This window comes from Carcharodon carcharias, chromosome 11 (genome assembly GCF_017639515.1).
Source record: "Carcharodon carcharias isolate sCarCar2 chromosome 11, sCarCar2.pri, whole genome shotgun sequence".
NCBI classification, from domain to species: domain Eukaryota; kingdom Metazoa; phylum Chordata; class Chondrichthyes; order Lamniformes; family Lamnidae; genus Carcharodon; species Carcharodon carcharias.
The window spans coordinates 19,198,122-19,222,273 of NC_054477.1; the positions used below are offsets into that span (position 1 = coordinate 19,198,122).

Here is a 24,152-nt window from a genome sequence, read left to right on the forward strand (position 1 = left end):
CATGTTGACTGCTTGATTGCATTGAGATTTTCCAGTTTCCCCAAAGCCTCCTTAATAGTAGATTCCAATATTTCCCCTATGACAGATGTTAAGCTAAATGGCATGCCGTTTCCTGCCTCCTGTCTCCTTCCTTTCTTGACTAGAGGATTCACATTTGCTATTTTCCAATCTGATGGGACCTTTCCAGAATCTAGAGAACTTTGGAAAATTAAAACCAATGCATCTACTTTCTCACTGGCCACTTCTTTTAAAACTCTAGGATGAAGTCCATCTGGACCTGGGGACTTGTCAGCTTTTAGTTCTAATTATTTACTGAGTACATTTTCCCTGGTGATTGTAATTGTTTTAAGTTCCTCCTCCACTTTCACCTCCTGATTCACACTTATTTCTAGGATGTTATTTGTACCCTCTATGGTGAAGGCAGACAGCTGTGCGTAAACTTTAGCCTATAAGTGAAAGGTGGGAGAATGAAAATTAAAACAATCCATGCACTGACATTCAGAAAAGCATTAATAACCTTACCGGGTCAGGAAAGATAAGAAGGTCCAGCTGCTCCTGCTAAGATTTTGCTGTATGAACAATTTTGACAGTTAAAATGAGCTAGAATCTTTTCGTACAGAAGGAGGTCATACAGCCTATTCTGCTTGTGCCATCTCTTTGAACGTACTGTTTAATTAGTCATCTCCTTCCTTGTAGATCTGCAAATAGTTCCTTTTTAAGTAAATGCCCAATTTTCCTTTGATGGTCACTACTCTCACCTTGTTGCAGCTGCTTATTCTAAGCCCCCCGATGTTGGCGTGATGTCCTTTGTGGTCTGGGTTTTCTTTTTATATTAGTTCCTTGGATGTCGGTGTCACTGGCTAGTGCAGCATTTATTGCCCATCTCTAATTGCTCTTGAGAAAGTAGTGGTGTGCTGCCTTCTGGAAGCATTGCAGTCCATGTGGTGTAGGAACACCCACAGTGTTGATAATGGGGGATTCAGCGATGGTAATGCCATTCAGTGTCAAGGGGAAATGGATAGATCCTCTCTTGTTGGAGATGGTCATTGCCTGGCACTTGTATGGCATGAATGTTACTTGCCAGTTATCAGCCCAAGGCTGAAGGTTGCAAAAGTGTTGCTGCACATGGACACGGACTGCTTCAGTATCTGAGAAGTCATAAATGGTACTGAACATTGTGCAATAATCAGCGAATGTCCCCGCCTCTGACCTTATGATGGAAGGAAGGTCACTGATGAAGCAGCTGAAGGTGTTTGGGCCTAGACACTACCTGAGAAACTCCTGCAATGATGTAATGGAAGTGAGATGACTGACCTCCAACAACCCCAGCCATCTGCCTTTGTGCTAGTATGACTCCAACCAGCGGAAAGATTTCCCCCTGATTCCCATTCATTCCAGTTTTGCTAGGGCTCCTTGATTCCACACTCAGTCAAATGCTGCCTTTATTGTAAGGGCAGTCATTCTCACCTCACCTCACCTCATCTCTTGAGTTCAGCTCTTTTGTCCATGTTTGGATAAGGCTGTATTGAGGTCAGGAGCTAAGTGGCCCTGGCAGAACACAAACTGAGCTTCGGTGAGCAGATTATTGCCAAGCAAGTGCTGCTTGATGGCTCTTTCCATTGCTTTACTGATGTTCGAGAGTAGACTGATGGGGCGGTAATTGGCTGGGTGGGATTTCTCCTGTTTTTTGTGTACAGGGCATACCAGGTCAATTTTCCACATTACTGGGTAGATAGCAGTGTTGTAGCTGTACTGGAACAGCTTAGCTAGAGGCACGGCAGGTTCTGGAGCACAAGTCTTCAGTACTATTGCCAGAATATTGTCAGGGCTCAGCACCTTTGCAGCATCCAGTGCTTCAGCCATTTCTTGATATCATCTGGATTGAATTGAATTTGCTGAAGACTGGCATCTGTGATGCTGAGGACCTCAGGAAGAGGCCAAGATGGATCATCCACTCAACACTTCTGGCTGAAGGTGGCTGCAAATGCTTCAGCCTTATCTTTTGCACCAATCTGCTGGGCTCTCCCGTCTTTGAGGATGGGGATATGTGTGGAGTCTCCTACTCCCGATAGTAATTTAATTGTCCACCGCCATTCACGACTGGTTGTGGGATCGCTTAGCTCTATCACTCGCTGCCTCTGCTGTTTGGCACGCCAAGTATATCTGTGTTATAGCTTCACCAGGTTGACACCTCATTTTCAGGTATGCCTGATGCTGCTCCTATTCCCTCCTGAACTCTTCATTGAACTAAGGTTGATCCCCTGGCTTGATGATAATAGTAAGAATGGGGAATGTGCCAGGCCATGAGGCTACCAATTGTGGTTGTATATAATTCTTCTGCTGCTGCTGATGGCCCACAGTGCCTCATGGATGCCCAGTTTTGAGTTGCTAGATCTGTTTGATTTAGCACTGTGCTGGTGCCATACAACATGGAGGGGATTCTCAATTTGAAGATGGGGCTTTGTCTCCACAATGACTGTGCGGTGGTGAATCCTAACAATACTGTCACAGATAGATAGATCAGCAATGGATAGGTTGGTGAGGACGAGGTCAAGTAGGTTTTTCCCTCTTTTTGGTTCCCTTACAACCTGCCGAAGACCCAGTCTAGCAGTTATGTCCTTTAGGACTTGGCCAGCTCTGCCTGCAATTGGGCTACCAAGGCACTTACTGATGGACGTTTACGTCCCCCACCTCCTGTGCCCTTGCCACCCTCAGTGCTTCCTCCAATTGTTGTTTAGCGTGGAGGAGCATTGATTTATCGGCTGAAGTGGGGTGGGTTGGGGGTGGATGGGGGCAGTAGGTGATAACCAACAGGAGGTTTCCTTGATCATGTTTGACCTGATGCCATGAGACCTCCTGGGATCCAGAGTCGATGTTTTGGACTCCCAGGCCAAATTCATCCCAACTGTATCTGACAATGCAGCCACCTCTGGTGGGGTTTGTCCTCTTGGTAGGATATGGATGTTGGTGGTGGTGTCTGGGACATTGTCGGTAAGGTACGATTCCGTGAGTATGACTACGTTTGGCTATTGCTCAATTAATCATTTCAGAGGGCAACTATGAGTCAGCCACATTGCTGTGGATCATGAGTCACATGTAGGCCAGACCAAGTAAGAATGGCAGCTCTCCTTCGCTAAAGGAGATTAGTGAACAAGCTGGGTTTCTATGACAATCGACAAATGTTTTGTGGTCACCATTAGACTAGGTTTTAATTCCACATTTATTAATTGAATTTTAATTCCACAAGCTGCTGTTGACAACTGGAAGCCACTGCTGCTGTCTTTTACCTATTTATTATATTCTTTACTTTATGTTTGAATGGTAGCTTATCCCACCATTCACATCTCCTGGAGACACACACTTTGTTTCTTTGCTTGTACCTTAACACTCCCTTTGGCCTTGCACAATGAGAAGTTTTTTCCTTTAATCTCTCCTGCCCTCCAACTGAAAATAGACCTTTCCTTAAAACCTATTACATTTCTAACTTATCACTGCCCTGAAGCATCACAGACCTGAAAATGTTCGCTCTATTTCTGTCTCTCCACAGGTGCCCCTTTACTTGCTGAGTGCATCCTCCATTTTCTGTTTCTATTGTAGGTAAACTTGCAGCAGTTGTAGCTCCACAGCTGAGATCATCTAATCCAGCGTAGAGCAGGGCATCTTGGTGGTTTGGTTGAAAGATTGTAGTTTTAGAAATGTAAGCATAGAGAGACAGGGAGAATGAGAGAAAAGGTGTATTCAGATAGCATCAGTCTTACCCGTAATATCAGTAAATCTGAGCTCGGCCTGGTCACAGATTCTCTTTTATGATTGGTTGCTGCTAAGGAAATGCCTTGCAGAGAATAATCAGGTTCGAGAATTAATTCTGCAAGAAACCAGTTGCATGACCAGCACTAACTCTGGGCACCAGACTTCAGGAAGGATGTCAAGAACCTAGTGAGGGTGTGGAGGAGTTTCAGGGATGAAGGACTGCAGTCATGCAGAGAAGCTGGGGTTGTTCTCCTTGGAGCAGAGAAGGTGAGGAAGCCTTTTGATGGAACTGTTCAAATGATTTTGGCAGAGGGGCCAGCAACCAGAGAACACAGACTTAATGTGTTATGAGGTTTTTGTTTATTAGTGCAGCATGTTTTTATGATCTGGAATGCACAGCTTGAAAGGGTGGCAGAAGCAGACTTAGTAGCACCTTGCAAAAGGGAATTGGGTAAATACTTGAGAGAAAGTTTGCAGGGTTGCGAGGACTGAATAGCAAGTGATAATACTTAGGTTGCTCTCTCAATGACTCGGCAAGGATCTAATGGGCTGAATGGCCTCCTTTTGGATACTACCTTTTTCTTCATCGTTCACACCCACCCACCTTATTGCATGCACATTTACAGCAATGGTAGTGATTTAAATGACAACTGAAGCCAAAGTTAGTTAACTCAGCTCAGATCTGGGATCTTCTCAGTCTTCCTTGCTTGGGAACTGATGGCGTAATCGTCCCAGATTTGTGCTAAGTGTGGCAGCGGGCGGGTAAAACAATATTTTACAAACCGGCTGCAATGGTGGCTTCTCACGCCGTATCATCTCAAACCCGCCGCATTAGTTACGCATTCCCGGGAAGCACAGCTTTTTGATGGCAGGCAGGCTCCGATTCGTCTGTCACGGCATCACCTTGCCGCTTCATCACACTGAGCTCCACATTTAAAGTACAGCTGCACACACACATCTCAGTGCTTCCAACCAGGACTTCAATATGGCCTTCTCATCACTTTGTCTGCTCACGCCATCGAGCATGCCCAATGCCAGTGGGCACAGAAAAGTCTACCCTGTGACTTTATTACCAGATTGATTACAGGTGATGGCAGCATAGTGGTCATGTTATAGTGGTAATCCTGAGACCATGACTAATGCTCCAGACACAAGAGTTCAAATCTTCGCACGGCAGCTGGGGGAATTTAAATTCAATTAATTAATAAACCTGGAATAAAATGCTAGTCTTGTTAAAAATGATTGTCGTTTTTTTTTATGTAAGAAAATATCTGGTTCACTAGTGTCCTTCAGGGAAGGAAATCTGCCATCCTTATCTGGTCTGGCCTACATGGGCTCCAAACTCTCAGCAATAAGGATGTCTCTTAACTGCCTTCTGAACTGGCCCACCAAGCCATTTGGTTGTACCAAGTCCCTGCGGAAAGTTTGGCTTACCGCTGCTATCTCCAGGGCAGTTGGGGATAGGCAATAAGTGCTGGCTTTGCTAGCAATATATACATACACAGAGACACACCAAGGACGAAAAAAAGTTTGGAAATGACGATACTTACCATTTCCTTTGGACACTCTGAATCGTATTCTCGGTCGATCTGATCTCTGATTCTGATCTCGGGTACCTTTTGCAATTGGCTGCTGCTGCCAAGCACCCATTTAGGTGGAATCATTCAGATCCAAGAACAACAGTCCCTAATAACTGGGCAGATGTTAAATTTCTACATCAAAGGTTGACGATCTACGTAACCCTCTTAATTTTTAAATGTAATGGCAACTTTTCAGGAGCAAATTGAATTAACTATTAACATTTATTTTCCCGGTAATGACGATGGGTTTGATCTTTGCGAAGCTTTGAAAGATGATCCCATTAAGCCAGCAGGTGTGTATTGATGAACCATGTTTTTATTGGAAGAATTTGGTTACATATGAAATCATGTTAGCATTTTACACACAGTAAGCTGAACAGAAATTACAAATGAACAGTTATTATGGGCTGTTTTTCACCATTAAGATGGGAAGCTCGAGTCTAGAAATCTCTGCATGCGTGATTTTTGCTCGGCCGGGGGGTTGGGTGGGGGTGCGGTCAGGGGTGTCATCGGTATTGGAACCGCCATTTCCTGAGGTAGTTTGCAGGAGGCCATGGAGGTGAACAAGTGCTGAGGCTGGTTAGAAGATCCCCTTGGTTCTGTGAGACTTCTAGCCTTCTCCCCTTCACCTATCCCTCATGTCATCTCCATAGTCACTCGCCTAGTATCCATTGTGTACAGACATCAGGAGTAATGTGGAGATGAAAGAATACTTGTAACAATCTAAGCGAGCTCTTATTCATACATACATACATACATTTTACTGAAAAACTAAAAGGCAACAAACTTCAATTCACTAACCACATCAAAGGCAGCTAATCCTTTAATAGCTTCTTAAAACTGTCGATCATAATGTGAACTCAGCCCTCCTGCTGAGATAAATGATTTTGGAACTTTTGAAACTCAAAAAGTGTTCAAAATGGGTTCAGCTGTAATAACAGCCCTTGGAAATGTCAACAATGAAACCTGTTGAAACCACAGTAACAGATGGCTAATGGCTATTTCAATAATGCACCAGATGACCTGTCATCAATACACTCCAGCTGCAGGTGTCGTCTTTACCTCAATTGAAAGCTGCTGTTTTTCTTTTAATTTTAAAGGGCTGGGGATTTAAATAACTTCAACTTATAACAGACTCATAACAACTCAACTTAAATAGACCTTATCTTCCCTTCAAGAGCATTTACCCCTCCTCCTGCACTAGTTAAGGCCCTTGGAACAGCGCAAATGGTGTTTGTTTGAACTTGGCACTAATTTCATAAGGCCCTGCTGAGTCTGGTTTTCCTGCCTATGTGTTTCATGCCCTTTCCCTGCTAGCAAAAATGGGAAATGCTCGAATTGGGGATGGGACTTCCGCATCCAGGTCCCACTCAGCATTCTTAAAGGCCTCCGGAGTTGGCCCAACACCACAAAATCCGGCCATATATTTTACCTTCTTTGGTTGAAAGTGAATGTTGGCCATGACATGGGGAGAACTCCTTGTATGTCTTCATAATAACATTTGGAGATCTTTAATTTTCACCTGAACAGCGAATCAATGGCTTTGGTTTAACATTTTATCAACAAAAGTAGGTGGTTCTGACACTGCAGCACTTCCTCTACTATACTGCAATGTCAGTCCAGATTATGAGCTCAATTCTTGGAGTGGCACTGAGAGAGACAACCTACTGACTCTGAGATTCAAGTGTTACCAACTGAACCAAGCTTGGATATTCTTGCTGGGTATGAGCCTTGACCTGAACTGGGCTGATGTGTGTTTCATGGACTCCGTACTTGCGCTGATCACATACAAATTTCCAAATGCTTTCACCAGACTCTGACGATGGCCATAGAGGTGCTTGAAGACTAACAGGCCCTGGCTGCCCAAGGTTCAGCTGCTGAGAGGTAAAGGTGGTCTCGAGCCCAAAAGATGCACACACAGCAACCAACCACATTAGGCACTCCCATTGGTGATGTGATGCTTAAGAAAAAGCACCAGACTGTGGGTAAGAGTGCATATGTTACGATCAACGAGGGACGCAAAACAACAAACATGTTCAATTCCTGAACTTACTTCAGAACGACTTGATGTTGAACTGGGAAAGGCTTATTCTAGTCATAGGAAGTGATGACTCATTACAGGTTTTTGATTTTACTCATCCACAGGCTGTGGGTGTTACTGGCTAACCAGCAAATATCGTCAATCCCAATCACCCTTGAGAAGAAGGGGCTGAGCTATCTTCTTGAATACAACCGAATGGCTTGCTAGGCCATTTCAGAGGGGGCAGTTGAAATCAACCACATTGCTGAGGGACTGGAGTCTCATATAGACCAGGCCGAGTAAGGGTGGCAGATTTCCTTCCCTAAAGGACATTAGTGAGCTGATGGGTTTTTACAACAGCTCGCTAGTTTCATGGACAGCAGTATTGATCCTCGCTCTTTATTCAATCAATTGAATTTAAATTTCCCAGCTGCTGTGATACGATTATGAACTCGCGGCTCCAGATCATTACTCCAGGCACTGGAATATTAATCCAGTAATTTAACCTTTAAACTATCCTACCTTAAACATTGGCCTGAGACACTAAATTTGAGAAGAAATATTTGGCGTAGAAGTCCAAAATTGTAGAGCTTCATTTAATCCCTTTTTTTTTTGTAGTAATGTTGTAATTCTTGTTTCTTTTAATATGGCAGCTGGTGGTTTTAGTGATTCTGATCTTGAAGATGTTGTAAACAGTGATTATAAACCTGAGAAGACCAAGTCTAAAGGTAACGCTTTTTCTTAGTCCTTATTGTATATTCTCGTGGTTGCAAAGGAACCAAACAGCACATCATAATGTGTTATTGAAGAAATGATAATGAGGATTGACAGGCATTATTCAAATTTAAAATACACCCTTTAATGAGGTTTGTTATGACCACAGCAGATGTTAAATGCTGAGCAAACCAAATCCCAGAGGGAAACTTGGCTTACCCTTTTCTCATTTTCAGAATACAAAAAAAACGTACTGATCTCAGCAGCAAGAAGTCCAGTAACACGTTTGGGATTTTAAAAATTAAAAATAAAAAGGTTTGTTAACAAGAGGAAATAAAGTTTAAGGATATAAGATTACAGTTACACAGTTGAAATTAGTTTTACGAAACATTCCCCCAAAAGACTCCCTACTTGGTCAAACCCACAAGTAAACACCTTCCAGGCAACACTTCCTTATAGATGCTTAACTATAAAAATCCAATTATATTGCCCAAGGCACACTGTTGTAGCTTTAATAAAAGCATACTGTTCAACCTCTTAAATTCTCTCCCACCCTGTTGTGGAAATCCAGGGCTTCAGAACAAGACTGTTTTGTGCAGCCTTTGACCTTTCTAGCATGACTGGATGGCTGATTCAAACTGCATCTCCTCCCAGCCAATAGCTGTTTCCAAGAGATCTTCCTCACACAGCCAACCCTAAGATCTCCACAGTAACTCTAAGCTACTTTTCCCCTTTCATCTCAGGTTCCATTGTTCTCACACTTCTTTAAAACTCAAATCCTTCTAAATATAAAATCTTTAATGTTTCTACTTTGTCTCTGCTTTTGAGTCAAAACAATGTAATATACCCTCTTCTGTTTACCCATGGAGCTCCTGTATGATGGAAAAATGGTTTTTGTTACCTCTAACTTCCCTTTGATATTCAAATGAACTCGCAACTTATCTAAAAATGCAAATATTAGATCCAAGGTATTTACTTGCACCTCAAACCTAACACCTCTATCCTTTCAAGACACACACACAAAAAAATTTTAAAAATAACATCCATTCTCACAGTTCACTAATATGACAGACATTAGTTGCACACTCAATCCTAGTAGTTCCTTATGTAATTAATCTTTGCATTGCTTGATCTGGTTTTTGGGAGTGAATTTCTCCGTGAAGAACAACTGAATTAGTGGATAATAATACGGACTGGCATCAGCAAAGCATAAAACTTAAGGTGAATGAAAAAGATGGAAAATGCAGTCATCCTGAGAATGAATAAAAAAGAAAATGCTGGTAATTAATGGTAGACTGATCAGCACCTGAAAAAAGCAATATTACCATATTACTTTCAGAACGCCAACCTAGAAAAAACTCTGCTTTTATTTGTTTCTTCAGTCATGTGAACCACCATTGGTGCCCTTCTCTTGTTTGTTTGTAACTCCTTGTCTATCAAAACTGTGTCAGCCATGGTTTAGTTGGTAGCATTCCCATCTATGACTCAAAAGGTTCTGGGTTCAGTGCCAACTCCGGAGACTGAGCACAAAAATCTAGGCTGACATTCCAGTGTAGTACTGATGGAGTACTGCACTGTCAGAGGTGTCATCAGTTGGTTGAGATATTAAACTGGGGCCCTGTCTGCCTCCTATGATGGTTGTAAAAGGTCTCATGGCATGAGTTCAGAGAAGAGCAGGGGAGTTATCCCCAGTGTCCTGACCAATATGAATTCCTCAAGCAACCACTTAAAAACAGATGAACAAACAAATAGGATACTTCTGTCAGTCCAAAAAGACATTCTGCCTACTACGCAATTAAACAAATTTATGTATGAATTTCAGTGTTGGTATGATGCCAGGTATGTAGGCCGCACATCCCAACAATTGGCTGATCGAATAAGAAGCATCTGGCTGTTCGCAATAGGCAGAATACAGACTGTACTCAACCGGCCCATGCTTGCAAAACCCAAAATAAAAACGCCTACTCTTAGATGTGATTCCGTGACTGGGCAGCACTTGCTGAACAATCCTGAGTGCACTCATCACCGCACTACCAACCAATTTATGATAATCAATTAAGCTTGTTACATGGCCCATTTATGCTTGTTAGAAGCACAAACATCCATACGCAGGGACCTATTCTCTCTAAACAAAAGGCATATGAACAAGTCTTGCACCTTTTTTGAAATACTCTGGGGCTTGGGTAGCCTATTGTTCCCCATTGTTTTCTCCATGGCAATGCTCAGCCAATCAGAGCCAACTTGCCAACCAATTAGCACTCCTTTTCCCCTGTACTATAAATTGTGATTGCTTGATATTTGGCATTCTTGCATTTGTCCTGATGAGTGCAAGATGAAAAGCTTTGGTAACATGTCTCTCTTTCTTTAGCAATAAAAATAGATTCTATGATCATTATCACGTGTTGTTTGTGGGAGTTTGATGTGTGCAATTTGACTGCCACATTTCCCACATTACCATAACGATTGAACTTCAGAAGTCGTTCATTGGCTCTAACCACTTTGAGACATCCCATGGTCATGAAAGGCTCTATAAAAATGCAAGTCTTTTTTTCTTCTACTTTGCTTCTGCTTCTTTGTCATAGTAGGGAGCTTGATGTAGCTCTTTGGAAAATGAAAAGGAGAAAGGACAATCATTTAAAGGGTCTTCCTTATTTCCTAGCTGCAATTTCTGATTACGACTCTGCTCCCAAAATATATTTCTCTTTTCAGATACTAGGAGATCTGTGACAGATTTCCGACATTTTATTCCTCTAAGAGTAGACGCTTCAAAGTGATAAAAGGTTTTAATAGTGGTGATACAGAGAAGCTCGTCCCTCTGGTGGGAAAGTAGCAGCAATCTTAAAATAAGAGCTCAGCCATTTAGAGTGAAAGCACTAAATACTTTTTCACATAAATGGTAGTGGGAATGTGGATTTCTCTTTTCCCAAGACTGCGATTGTTGTATTTTTACTAGGCAAAGATATACAGGGATATGGAGCAAAGACTCTTAATGGCCGACTTGCATTTCAATCCCATTTATCTAATTCAATGGCAGAACAGAACCAATGGACTGAATGGCCTATTCCTGCACTTCTATGTTCCTGGATACTTTTGATATTTTTATCTACCAGTCATACATTTATACCCTGCTGCTATTGTCTTGTTTTTTGCTGTCAATATATATTGAATGCATTCTATGTTGTCTTGTATGTAACGCAGTAAATACTGCAGTAGTTTAAAATGTCACATCTAAACAGCATGATTTCAATCGGCCTCTTTAAAATCTTTTCAGATCAGAAGCCTCCCACACCGATTGACCTCATCGGTGACCTGGTGATGGCTTTAATAGGTGGAACATCTGAACAAGTGAAGAGGTTGTGCTTCAGTTTGCTGGGTAAGATTATTGCCTTGCCCGCCAGTGTGGCACATCGTGAGAACAGAACTGTTGCTAGTTGGATGCAATGTCCTCTTGCTTCTTGAGCCCATGATTTGTCGTTACCTTTTATTCAACCGTGAGCAAATCATTTACAAGTAGTGTTATTGGTTGGAGGTTAATTAATCCGTGAGAGAGGTTTTGAGGGAGAGAAGAGTAGGGAGGCTGTGGAAGACAACCTGGTGCACTGTTTTGGTTTGAATGTTCCCCAGCCTTTTCACGAAGCTCCTTGGGAAGTTAACCATAAGTCATTGTTATTGGAGACTGAAAGCATATTGCAACTCAGAAACATTCTGTGTGATTCCTTCGCACACTGGCACATTTCAGTGTACATTGGTTTGATTACAGAGCAGCCCTTAACTATATAAGAGGAAATCATTTTACACATGCTTTGTGAAGAGTTTGCAAAATCCTGAGGTGGATTGTTGTCTTTAGGGCCTAGGCATTAACAACAACTTGCAATAGTGCCTTTAACATCGTAGCCTTAAAACGTGCCTTGGCACTTCACAGGAAAGTAAAATACGGGATTACGCATCTTTTGGGAAAAGTACGTAAACAAAAATCTGGCAGGAAGATCGTGCTCCTCTTCCAGAATTCCAATGTTTCCTTCAATGAATTTGAATGGACAGGAAACGCACTGGGTTCTGTTGTTGGTATCCAGTCTACCCGGCCAAATCTTCCTATCTCAGCATCAACCAGATGATGCTTAATACCCAGGCAGTGAAGATGAAAACCAATGCCACTGTCTCATTCTTGAACTAGAGCAGCTAAAATCCCTATGAATACAGAAGAATGTGAAAAAAGCAATCATATTTTTCACTAGAAGCACAGAAGGTCATTCAGCCCACTTGCCTCTGCTGGCTCTTATCCAATTAATTGTATTCTCTTGGTGATTGGGTGTCAAACTGTACCTGATAAAGTTCTTATAAAGCTGCTTGGGTCCTTTTAATATGTTAATGTCTGTATATAAATGTGCATGTTATTGATATAGAAAGGTTACCCATGTATTCAGGATTGGTTTTGAAAAGAATCCCTTCAAGTATTTAACATTTTTCCTTTTACTATGCTTTTATTTATGGCGCTGTTGTGAATGAATCAGACCCTGTAGATAAATGGGAAATAAAATTTACCACTGACCCATGTAAAGTGTTGCCTTTTGGAAAAACGAATGTGCAACACGTGTTGAGAATAAATTGGATAAAATTAGCACCAGAGGACTTGAAGGGGACCTGGGATTAACAGGCGACTAGGCTGTTTCAAGGTCAAGACAACATGTGGAAAAAGCAAATAAAATTTACATATATGGAGCCAGATCTTTTTGGTATAGTTATAGAGAGGTTACACTGAGAATCTTTCATTAAAACAAGAATAGAAGAACAGAGGAGGCTACATGGCCTATATCAAGCTTGCTCTGCCACTCAATACAAATATGGCTGAATATCTACATAAGCTCCCTGTCCCTTGATTCCCAACAATCTATCGATCTAGGTCTTGAATGTACTTAATGACATTTTTTTTATTATTCATTCATGGGATATGGGCACCACTGGCTAGTGACCAGCATTTATTGCCCATCCCTAATTGCCCTTGTTCAGAGGGCATTTAAGAGCCAGACGGACCTACATGGGTAGGCCAAACCAGGTAGGGATGGCAGATTTTCTTCTCCAAAGGGCATTAGTGAACCAGATGGGTTTTTACAACAATCGGCAATGGTTTCAAGGTCATCATTAAACTTTTTAATTCCAGCAGATTTTTATTGAATTCAAATGTGGCAGGATTTGAACCCGGGTCCCCAGAGCATTACCCTGGGTCTCTAGATTATTAGTCCAGCCTCAATACCCCTATGCCATCACCTCCCCATAGACTGAGCATCTATCACCATCTGGGGTAGAGAATTCCAAGATTCATAGTCCTCTGAATGAAGACGACTTTCTTCATCTCTGTCCTAGATGACCGACCACTTACCCTGAATTCACTAGTTGTGGACTCCCCAGCCAGGGAATCAGCGTCTTGGCATCAATCCTTTCCAAACCTCCAAGAATTTTATCACTCTTTCGTGCTTTTAAACTCCAGAGGATATCGGCCCATTCTACTCAATCTCTCCTCATAGGGCAACTTTCTCATCCGAGGAATCCGATCCAGTGAACCTTTTGATGCATTGGAATTAATTGGGTGGCTCTTTCAAAAAGCTGGGACAAGCACAATTGGCCCATTTCTGTGCTGTATGATCCTGTAAAGGCAAAGAGCTTTTCGTTCTGGTTGAGCAGACTAGCATAAATTTCATGCTTGAAGTCCTTATATTGTTTGTGAGTAAGCAGATAAAATAGTTCATTTCATTCCAGTGTCTGATGATTGAAGTGACAAATTAGTTCTTTTGTCAAGAAACATAAATATGGTAAAGTGAATGTCCGCACTGTAGCACCATGCAGTATGATAAAGTACTAGATGGTATTAAAATGGAACATTTCAGGAGGAGGATGACTGACGAAAAGGTTACAATTTTGCAAAATTATATTTCACTGAATGACCAACAGAGGTAAAACAGGAAATGCATTGGCTTAGTCATTAATTTATTCTCTCTATGTTATCAGAAATGTTCACTGAGCAGTACACTGATGCAAAGGACCAGTGAAAGGACACTCAACGGTATGTATAGAGTCACCAATGTAACAGAATTTCTCCATCAGAAGCTCTTTCGGATTAAACACTTTACAAAGAATTTTGATTAATTCCAAAGTCCTTTTTTTTTGATGTAAAAACACGAAGTGCAGGAAATACTCATCAGGTCAGGCAGCAGCCACGGAGAGAGAAACAGAGTTAACCTTTCAGGTCGATGACCTCTCATCGGAAATGGCAAGGGTTAGCGAGGAACAGGTTTTTAGCAATTGCAGAAAGAAGAATAAGTTTTTTCCCCCCCCCTTTATTCTTTCATGGGATGTGGATGTCGCTGGCGAGACCAGCATTTGTTGCCCATGCCTAATTGCCCTTGAACTGTCTGGTTTGATAGGCCACTGCTGAGGGCAGTTAAGAGTCATCCGCATTACTGTGGGTCTGGAGTCGTGTGTAGGCCAGACCAGGTTAGGGCAGCAGATGTCCCTCCCTCAAAGGGGCACGAGTGAACCAGATGATGGCTGCCATGGTCATCATTACCGAGACTAATTTTATAATTCAGATTTATTAATTGAATTTAAACTCTACCAACTGCTGTGGTGGGATTTAAACCCTGTCTTAGCTTAAGCTTTGGGGTGACTAGTCTAATGACATTACCTGCACACTATTACCTTCCCAGTGCTGCTGGGCTAAGACAAAGGAAGGTGAGAATGAAACATGTAAAGAAACAAAAGATGGGTCCAAGGAAGGCAAATATGGAGTGAGGGTGAGGGAAGCATTGAAAATTTTGCAAAGAGAAGGCGGCTCATGTGATCTGGGAATATGAAATCTACTACCTCATTGACCTGTGACTGTTTCGCTCTCCACAAATGCTGACAGACTTGTTAAATGTTTCCAGAATTTTCTGTTTTATTCCAGATTTCCTGCAATATTTCCATGGCCCACAGAGGGGCCCCACAGTGACGATGACTGCTCATGAGGCAATGGTGCCTCCTGCCCTCAGCGACAACCATCCCCTTTGCCGGGGGCCTGCCTGACTGGCTCCAGTGCCCCCAGACCCTGGTTGCCTAACTTTATAAGACCATAAGACATAGGAGCAGAAATTAGGCCATTCGGCCCATCAAGTTTGCTCCGCCTTTCAATCATGGCTGATAAGTTTCTCAACCCCATTCTCCCGCCTTCTCCCCGTAACCTTTGATCCCCTTACCAATCAAGAACCTATCTATCTCGGTCTTAAATAAACTCAATGACCTGGCCTCCACAGCCTTCTGTGGCAATGAATTCCATAGATTCACCACTCTCTGGCTAAAGAAGTTTCCCCTCATCTCTGTTCTAAAAGGCCTTCCCTTTAATCTGAGGCTCTACCCACAGGTCCTAGTCTCTCCTACTAATGGAAAAATCTTCCCCACGTCCACTCTATCCAGGCCTTTCAATATTTTTACATATTTTATGCTCTCCCCACCCCCACTAGAGCTATACCTTGAGTGCCCTACCATCCATTCTTAATTAGCACATTCATTTAGATAATATCACCAACGATAACTTTAACACCTATGTGTTCTTTTGATGTATTGTTGTTGACATCTTTTGATGATCTGCTTCTATTACTGCTTGTTTGTCCCTACAACCACACCAACCCCCTCCACTTCTCTCTCTCTCTCTCGCTCTCCGCCCCCCACACACACACCTTAAACCAGCTTATATTTCAGCTCTTTCTTGGACTCGAACTCAAGTTCTGTCGAAGGGTCATGAGGACTCGAAACGTCAACTCTTTTCTTCTCTGCCGATGCTGCCAGACCTGCTGAGTTTTTCCAGGTAATTCTGTTTTTGTTTTTGTTTTGGATTTCCAGCATCCGCAGTTTTTTTGTTTTTATCTTTCAATATTCTGTAAGTTTCAATCAGATCCCCCCTCATCTTTCTAAACTCCATCGAGCATAGACCCAGAGTCCTCAAACGTTCCTCATATGTTAAGCCTTTCATTCCTGGGATCGTTCTCGTGAGCCTCCTCTGGACCCTCTCCAGGGCCAGCACATCCTTCCTGAGATACGGGGCCCAAAATTGCTCACAATATTCTAAATGTGGTCTGACCAGAGCCTTATAAAGCCTCAGCAGCACATCCCTGCTTTTATATTCTAGTCCTCTCAAAGTAAATGCCAACATTGCATTTGCCTTCCTAACTACCGACTCAACCTGCAAGTTAACCTTAAGAGAATCCTGGACTGGGACTCCCAAGTCCCTTTGCACTCCAGATTTATGAATTCTGTCCCCACACAGAAAATAGTCTAAGCAACCTTGAGGGCACTCAACCATCGATGTGCCCTTATTCTCCAGGTGCAGCCCCAGCAATGTCTGCCGCTCGCCTCTAACTTGCTGGTAGCTCTGCGGGTGGGCCATCATCATGATGGCAGCCATTTGATTGGCTTGTGCTGGCAAAATGCAACCCAGGGTCCTGCCACACAGTGAAACGGGGTTGCCCCCCCCACTTTTGGCTCTGGCAGCAAAATGTCTGCTATCGCTGCAAAATTTTGCCCAACTTTTCAGAGGTTGATCTGCTGCCTGACCTGAACACTTCCAGCATTTTCTGTTTTTATTCCTGGATTCCAGTTCTTTGTGGTGTTGGTTGCTTTGACTGATTTTAGAATGTCGTGTTAAAGCTGGCATATTGTGAGGGAGGAGTTGTGCCTGACTGTGCGATGCTGAAATCTATTGAAAGCTCACAACCTTATACTGATGACTTTATTCCCCCCCACCATTGCACCAGTTTTCTCCTGTCTTCTGAAGCTGTAGGTGCATGCTGGGACTCTCGCACACCAGCCACTCCCAGTTGAGTTTTAGACCTGGAATACTTGGGTTTCACTTTGAGTAGACTCTTTTTTTAAAAAAAAATTGTTCTTGGGATGTGAGCATCACTGGCAATTACCATCACCTTGAACTGCTGCAGTCCATGTGATGTAGGTACACCCCCCATGCTGTTCGGGAGGGAGTTCCAGGATTTTGACCCGGTGACAGTGAAGGAACAGTGATATATTTCCAATCAGGATGGTGAGTAACTTGGAGGGGAACCTGCAGGCGGTGGTGTTCCCATAGTGGATGGGGTGCTGATCAAACAAGCCGCTTTATCCTGGTTTGTATCGAGCTCCTTGAGTATTATTGGAACTGCATCTGTCCAGGCAAGTGGAGACTATTCCATCACACTCCTGACTTGTGCTTTGCGGAAAGACTTTGTAGAGTCAGGAGTTGAGTTACACTCTGCAGAATCCCCAGCCTCTAACCTGCCCTTGTAGTCATGGTATTTATGTAACTGTTACAGTTATAAATGTGTGGTCAATGTAACCCCAAGGATATTGATGGGAGAGATTCAACAGTGATAATGTTGTTGAATGTCAAGGGAGACTGAAAAAGCTAAACTCCTTTTGTAACACAAGAGAGGGCTACTCTATAATCCTGCACTCTGTGAGGCCACGAATCTGAGATGGGGCCACAGCAATGTAGTCATGACTCCTGACCTGGGCCATGGGACTGCAGAGTTACTGCAGGAATTGCAGGCTTTGATTATTGATCCTAACATACTACTGGCACTCATTAAATGGTTCATTTATTTTCTATTATACAGCTGTTCCTGCTCAATTTCCCCCTTGAGGGGTTTGTTTGGCATTAGGATGAAAAACTTTCATTTATATAGCGCCCTTCACAACCTTGATGTCCCAACGCGTTTCATAGCCAACATTGTTAGTAATATAGGAAACGTTTTACATACTTTATGAACTCCTAACCCACTACTGCGAGGACTGTGGTGGCCAGCACAGCTACAGAACTGACATTTAAAAGAAACGTAATAATTCTTGGCTGCATGTTGACATTAACAGTCAACACAGGCTTGATGAGCAAATGAAGCAGCAGATCAGGAGACCTGGACCAGCCAGCGACAGAACAGAGCTGTGAGTCTATAAAGTCCATATCTAGCTGCCCTAATCTGGCAGGCAGCCAACCTTTCAACACGTCAGTGGCTGTAGCCAGTCCTAACAGCCAGCTAGGATGAAAGAACTGCATTTGTAAAGCACCTTTCATAACCTCCGGATGACTGAAGAGCTTCATAGCCAATGAAATGCTTTTGAAGTGTTGACAATGTTATAATGTCGGAAATGCAACAGCTAATATGTGCACAGCAGTCTCCCACAAACAGCAACTTGGTAATGAGCAGATCTATTAATGATGTTGATTGAGGGATGAATATTGACCTGGAAGCCTGGGAGAATTCACCTTGCTCTTCTGCCATGGGGTCATTTACACTGACCTGAGAGCTTTGGTTTAACATCTGGTCTGAAAGACAAGCACCTACAACAGTGCAGCACTTCCTCAGCACTGCAGTGCTGCATCAGCCTCAATTTTTTTCTCTCTCTGCTCAGGTCCCTGGAGTGGCACTTCAGTGCATAAATTTCTGACTCAGAGGTGAGAGTGCTGACCCACTAAGCCACGATCGACAGAAGCAGAAGCAAATAACAGCTAATCACTGGGTCTGGCTATTGCTATCAAGCAATAGCAGCCAAACTATAAAAAGGAATGCTTGTATTTATATAGTACCTCTCATGACCTCATGGACGTCCCAAGGGGCTTTACAGCTACTGAGAGGCAATGGCTTTCTCAGTCATGGGACACCTCTGTATGTGTATAACAACCAGCCAACACAGATACTAACACCTAATAGAACTGCCAGACTTGCTCATCGTCAAGGGAAAACACCATGGAAGTAAAGAAAGGATGGATTGTGTCTTACATGGTGTCTTTCAAGACCATGGAACATCCCCAAGGCCTTTCACAAAGTATTTGAAGCGTTGTTATTATTGTAATATGGGGAACCTGGCAGCCAGTTTACGCACAGCAATCTCTGACAAACATCACAAACTCTTTGTCACATTGGCTGAGGGATGAATACTGGTCAGAATACTGGGGAAGTCTCTGCTGTTGATTTTCAAAATCATGCCATGAGATCTTTTAAGTCCACCTGAGAGGGCAGACAGGACCTCTGGTGTAATGTGTCGTCTGAAGGACGGCACTTCTGACATTGCAGCATTCCCTCAGTATCGACAACTGATTCTGACTATAGCCAGCCACGCTAGGAAATGAGCAGCAGACCAGGCATTTGCAGGAACCACAAAGTGTTTGTTTGAACTGTAAATACTGAGGGAATAGCATTGGTCCTGGCTGTGAAACTTCTGTGATTATCGTGGCAGATTTTAAATTCTGGAAAACGAACCCTGTCCATTAACCCATGAAAACCAAACAGCCTAGGCTGTCAGAGCAGGAACTGGAGCTGGTTTTGCCCCTTGGCTGCCTAGCCTAAGAGTGTTTAAGGCTAATCATAAAGCACCTACGCTACCGGCTCAGATCAGCCAATTCAGCAGACCGGAGTTCAAAATTGGGGTCTCTGTATCACATATGTGTTTCTGTTTCACAAGCTAGCATTTTGTCAAGGAATATTGTTTATTTTTCCTATTAATGCAGTGTTCTGTGCAACTGCCTGTTCCACTGTGTGGGGCAAAAACTATTAATCGGTTTCTCATTTTTGTGTCTTCACCCCTGCGCCCTCTTCCAGGTTACAGTGCTCCTATGCCAAAAGACCTGTTGGAAGGAACTGGAAATGATGACTGAAAAGAGAGTGGAAGGACATGTTTGCTGTCCAACTTGAGACACCTTGGATTCTGCTCAGGCTTCTTTCCTTGGGCACTCGTTATGGTTCAGAACTGTTTTTAACTTTTTTTTTAAACCTGTTTTTGTTGGTTTGGAATATGTTAGCCTGCCATGATAAGGTGGGATTTTCTTGTATGTCTTTGTTTTGAAAGCTTTCATTTTCAAACAATGTTCTTCATAAAGCAATTATAGAAAAATTGCTGTATGCGCTACTAAACAGCAATTTAGGACATTGCACAATCACTGTCTTCCTGTTGCAGCTGTAATGTGTATATATATATATTGATATACTTGGAGATTTTGACAAAAATGTTGAACGTTGAGATACCTGTCTTAATTATATAGTTTTTATAGGATGTACCTCAGTGTGTGGTGAATGTGGGTGAACATCATAGAATGATGTTCATGATGGAATGATGAATAGTTGACGAAATGTGTTGAGCACAGTGATGGGTTCAAAGGCTTTCGACCCCGGTTTTAGGTGGTGGTTGGTCCTGTGCGTCTACAGGCTGACAAAAGAACCAAATCTTAGAAGTTACTGCTCATGATACTATTGTGTGAACAATTAATTCAGTGGTATGATTTTCTGTATCAGTGGAGGTGTTATTTCAATAACGACTTGTGTTTATATACTGCCTTCAACACTGGAAATCATTCCACAGTGTTTCACAAGAGTACCAGCAGACAAAATCTGACCCCAAGCTACTCCAAGGGAGGTAATTTTATTAGACATGTGTGCAGCAAGAGAGAGAAGACACATTTCATAGCCAAAAGCTTAGTAAAAGAGGTTTAAGGAGCCTCTTGAAGAAGAGAGAGGCTTAGGAGGGGGCTTGGGTGCCGAAGGTGGAGCGAAGGGAATTAGGATCCACAAGAGAACAGAATTTATTTTTAAATCCGTTACTACTTCTGTTGAAGTAGCAGGCTGAAGAATGCCATATGATTAATATAATAGTAGGAAGACTTTTTACGGGGCCTTGTGTGTTTATTTGTTTTCAAAGTGCAAACGTTTATAAATATGAATCAAAATGTCCATGTAAGATTTTATAATGCTCACAGCAGCACATCTATTTTTTTCGCTGTAGCAGTAGAGCAGAAACTTGTTGGGGATTTGGTGTGTTGGGTTTTTTATTTGAGGATTAAATGCATGTTTTCTTCTCGGTAAGCCCTGCTGGTTTGCTCACTATCCAGAGAAGGAGAGAAATATGGGGGAGTATTCTGGTGCTTTGTGCCAAACGAAGGGGCAGGTAACAAGGGGTTCTTATTAAGTGACTTGATCGCGGTAGGAGGAGACGGAGTGAAGTGATGGAATCTCCCCAGTCTCTGTAAGTTAGGTATTTTTAAAAACCCTCCGAACTTCTTCCCATCATTTGACTTGAAGAAATCAAGTCCCAAGTGCTTTGAGGCAGGGACATTTTACTGTCAGATTTTGCTACATTTGCTCAGTTTAATTTGCCTTGGACTTGGTCTTTGCACTATTTCCCCATTCACTGGATATAACTCGTAGGATGGTCACGTTTCAAGTCACAAAAAATGTGTTTAATATTTATTTGTGGGATTTTAATCACTGGGAATTGCTGTTGTTACTTTAATATTAGTTACAACTGAGCACAGCCTGAAGTGGAATTTGCTAAGTTGTCTGAATGAGGACTCTGACTATGAATGGCTCGTAACCATGCAAATAAATTGGCTTTGAATTTTTATTATTTTTCGATCTCATTAATTTTTAAAGAAATATGTAACAGGTAGTTAACTTTATTTGACTTGTGTTCAGCAGGAGAGAAAAGACACATTCCAGGCAGGTGTTAGAAACAACTTAATGTCTCCTTTAGGACAGAGCAGGCTAAGAGGATATTTGACAGAGATGTTTAAGGTCATGAAGGGTTTTGATAAAGTAAATAAAAAGATACAGTTTCTGATGACTAAAGGACACTGGGTACAGGCCCATAGGGCACAGTTTTAAACTGACTGGCAAAGGAATCCGAGACAACATGAGGGAAATTTTTTTTAATGTAAGCAGTGATTGTTGTTTGGAAAACACTGCCTGATAGGTGGGTACAGATTCAATAGTAGCTTTCAAAAGGAACTGGATAAACACAAAGGAGAGAATATTGCGGGGATATGGGGTAAGACCAGGGGTGTGGGGCTCACCAGGGGCAGACTCAATGGACTGAATGGTGGCCTTCTGCGCTGTACTATTCTATGAATCTATGACGTGGTCTAATTAGGATAATGCTGACACATCAGCACTTGTCAAGCACCATAGCTTTTTTATTTATGTGTTACAGAGTTCGCTGTCCAAAAACCTCTAAAAGGGAAAACTGCATTTTGAAGAGTGCTTTTAAGAATTATACAAACATATGAATATACAAATTAGGAGCAGGAGTAGGCCTCTCGGCCCCTTGAACCTGCTCTGCCAGTCGATAAGATCGTGGCTGATCTGAATTTAACCTCAACCCCACATTCCTGCCTACTCCTGATAACCGATCATCCTCTTGTTATTCAAGAATCTATCTAGCTGGGAGAAGTGGGTTCTGGTTTGTGGGTCATTGGCAGCAGTATTCAGAAAAGTGGGATCTGTACCATTGGGACAGTCTATACCTGAACTGTGCTGGGGCTGGTGTCCTCACAAACCGCATAACTAAGGAAGTAGAGGTTTTAAACTGAATGGTGGGGGCAAAGAATCAAATTTTGGAGGATGTGGTAAACCAAAGAAAAATATTCAAAGGCTCTGCTTCCACCGTCTTTTCAGGAAGAGACTTCCAAAGATTCACGGCCCTCAGAGAAAAAATTTCTCCTCATCCCTTCTTAAGTGAGTGACCCCTTATTTTTAAACAGTGACTCCTAGTTCTAGATTTTCCCACAAGAGGAAACATCCTCCCCACATCCATCCTGTCAAGATCCCTCAAAATCTTAAAGGTTTCAATCAGGTTGCCTATTATTCTTCTAAATTCCAGCAGATGCAAGCCTAACCTATCCAACCTTTCCTCATAAGAGAACCCACCCATTCCTGGTATTAGTTTAGTAAACATTCCCTGAACAGCTTCTAATGCATTTACATCTTTCTTTAAATAAGCAGACCAGTACTGTACACAATACTCCAGATATGGTCTCACCAGTTCCCTGTACAACTAAAGCATAACATCCCTACTTATGTAATCAATTCCCTTCATAATAAATGATAACATTATATTAGCTTTCCTAATTATTGGCTGTGCCTGCATACTAACCTTTTGAGATTCATGATCTAGGACATCCAGATCCCTCTGAATCTGAGCTCTGCAATCTCTCACCATTTAGATAATAAACTTATTTTGTATTCTCCCTGCCAAAGTGAACAATTTCACATTTGCCCACATTATACTCCATTTGCCAGATCTTTGCCCACTCACTTAACCTATCTATGTCACTTTGTAGCCTCCATATGTCCACTTCACAATTTACTTTCCTACCTATCTTTGTGTCATCAGCAAATTTAGCAACCTTTCCTTCGGTCCCTTCATCCAAGTCATCTGCATAAATTGTAAAAAGCTGAGCCCCCAGCACTGATCCCTGTGGCACACCACTCGTCATATCCTGCCAACCAGAAAAAGATCCATTTGTGCCAACTCTGTTTCCTGTTAGCCAGCCAATCTTTTATCCATGCCAATTTGTTACACCCTACACCATGAGTGTTTATTTTCTTCAATAAATCATTGATGTGGTACTTTATCAAATGCCTTCTGGAAATCTAAGTACAATACATCCAACGGTTCCCCTTTATCCACAGCACATGTGACTCCTTCAAAGAATTCCAATAAATTGGTTAAACATGATTTCCCTTTTACAAAACCATGTTGACTCTGCCTGATTGCCTTGAATTTTTCTAAGTGCCCTGCTATAACATCTTTAATAATAGCTTCTAACATTTTCCCTATGACAGATGTTAGGCTAACTGGCCTGCAGTTTCCTGCTTTCTGTCTCCCTCCTTTTTCTGAATAAAAATTTTCTATCTAGTTCCAATCTAATGGAACCTTCCCCAAATCTAGGGAATTTTGGAAAATCAAAACCAACGCATCAACTATCTCACTAGACACTCCTTTCAAGACCTTAGGGTGAAGTCATCTGGACCCGGGGATTTGTCAGCCCGCAGCTGGATTACAATACCTGGTGATTGTAGTTTCCCAAATTCCACTCTCCCTTCCATTTCCTGATTTACAGCCATTTCTGAGATGTTACTTGTGTCCTCTATTGTGAAGCCCGAAGCAGAATACCTGTTTAATTCGTCCACCATCTCCCTGCTTTCCATTATCAATTCCCCAGATGCACTCACTATTGGACCAATGCTCATTTTGTTAATTCTTATTTAAATATAAGACAAAGAAGCAGAAATTAGGCCATT

General features: G+C 42.3%; 1 protein-coding gene across 7 annotated transcripts in view; it reads left to right on the forward strand.

The window, feature by feature from the left end:
• Positions 1-21,472, forward strand: part of LOC121284088 (CD99 antigen-like protein 2) — a 57,278-nt gene extending 35,806 nt beyond the window's left edge. For 6 of the 7 annotated variants that reach the window (XM_041199147.1, XM_041199149.1, XM_041199150.1 and 3 more), the window contains 4 exons: positions 8,004-8,078; positions 11,336-11,437; positions 14,068-14,122; positions 19,680-21,472. In XM_041199147.1, coding sequence (XP_041055081.1) covers positions 8,004-8,078; positions 11,336-11,437; positions 14,068-14,108 — 218 coding nt within the window. In that variant the 3' untranslated portion in view covers positions 14,109-14,122; positions 19,680-21,472. Of the gene's footprint in view, positions 1-8,003; positions 8,079-10,432; positions 10,592-11,335; positions 11,438-14,067; positions 14,123-19,679 lie in introns of those variants that run through there. The other variant, XM_041199148.1, reaches the window with a different exon arrangement.
• Positions 21,473-24,152: the final 2,680 nt, after the last annotated feature.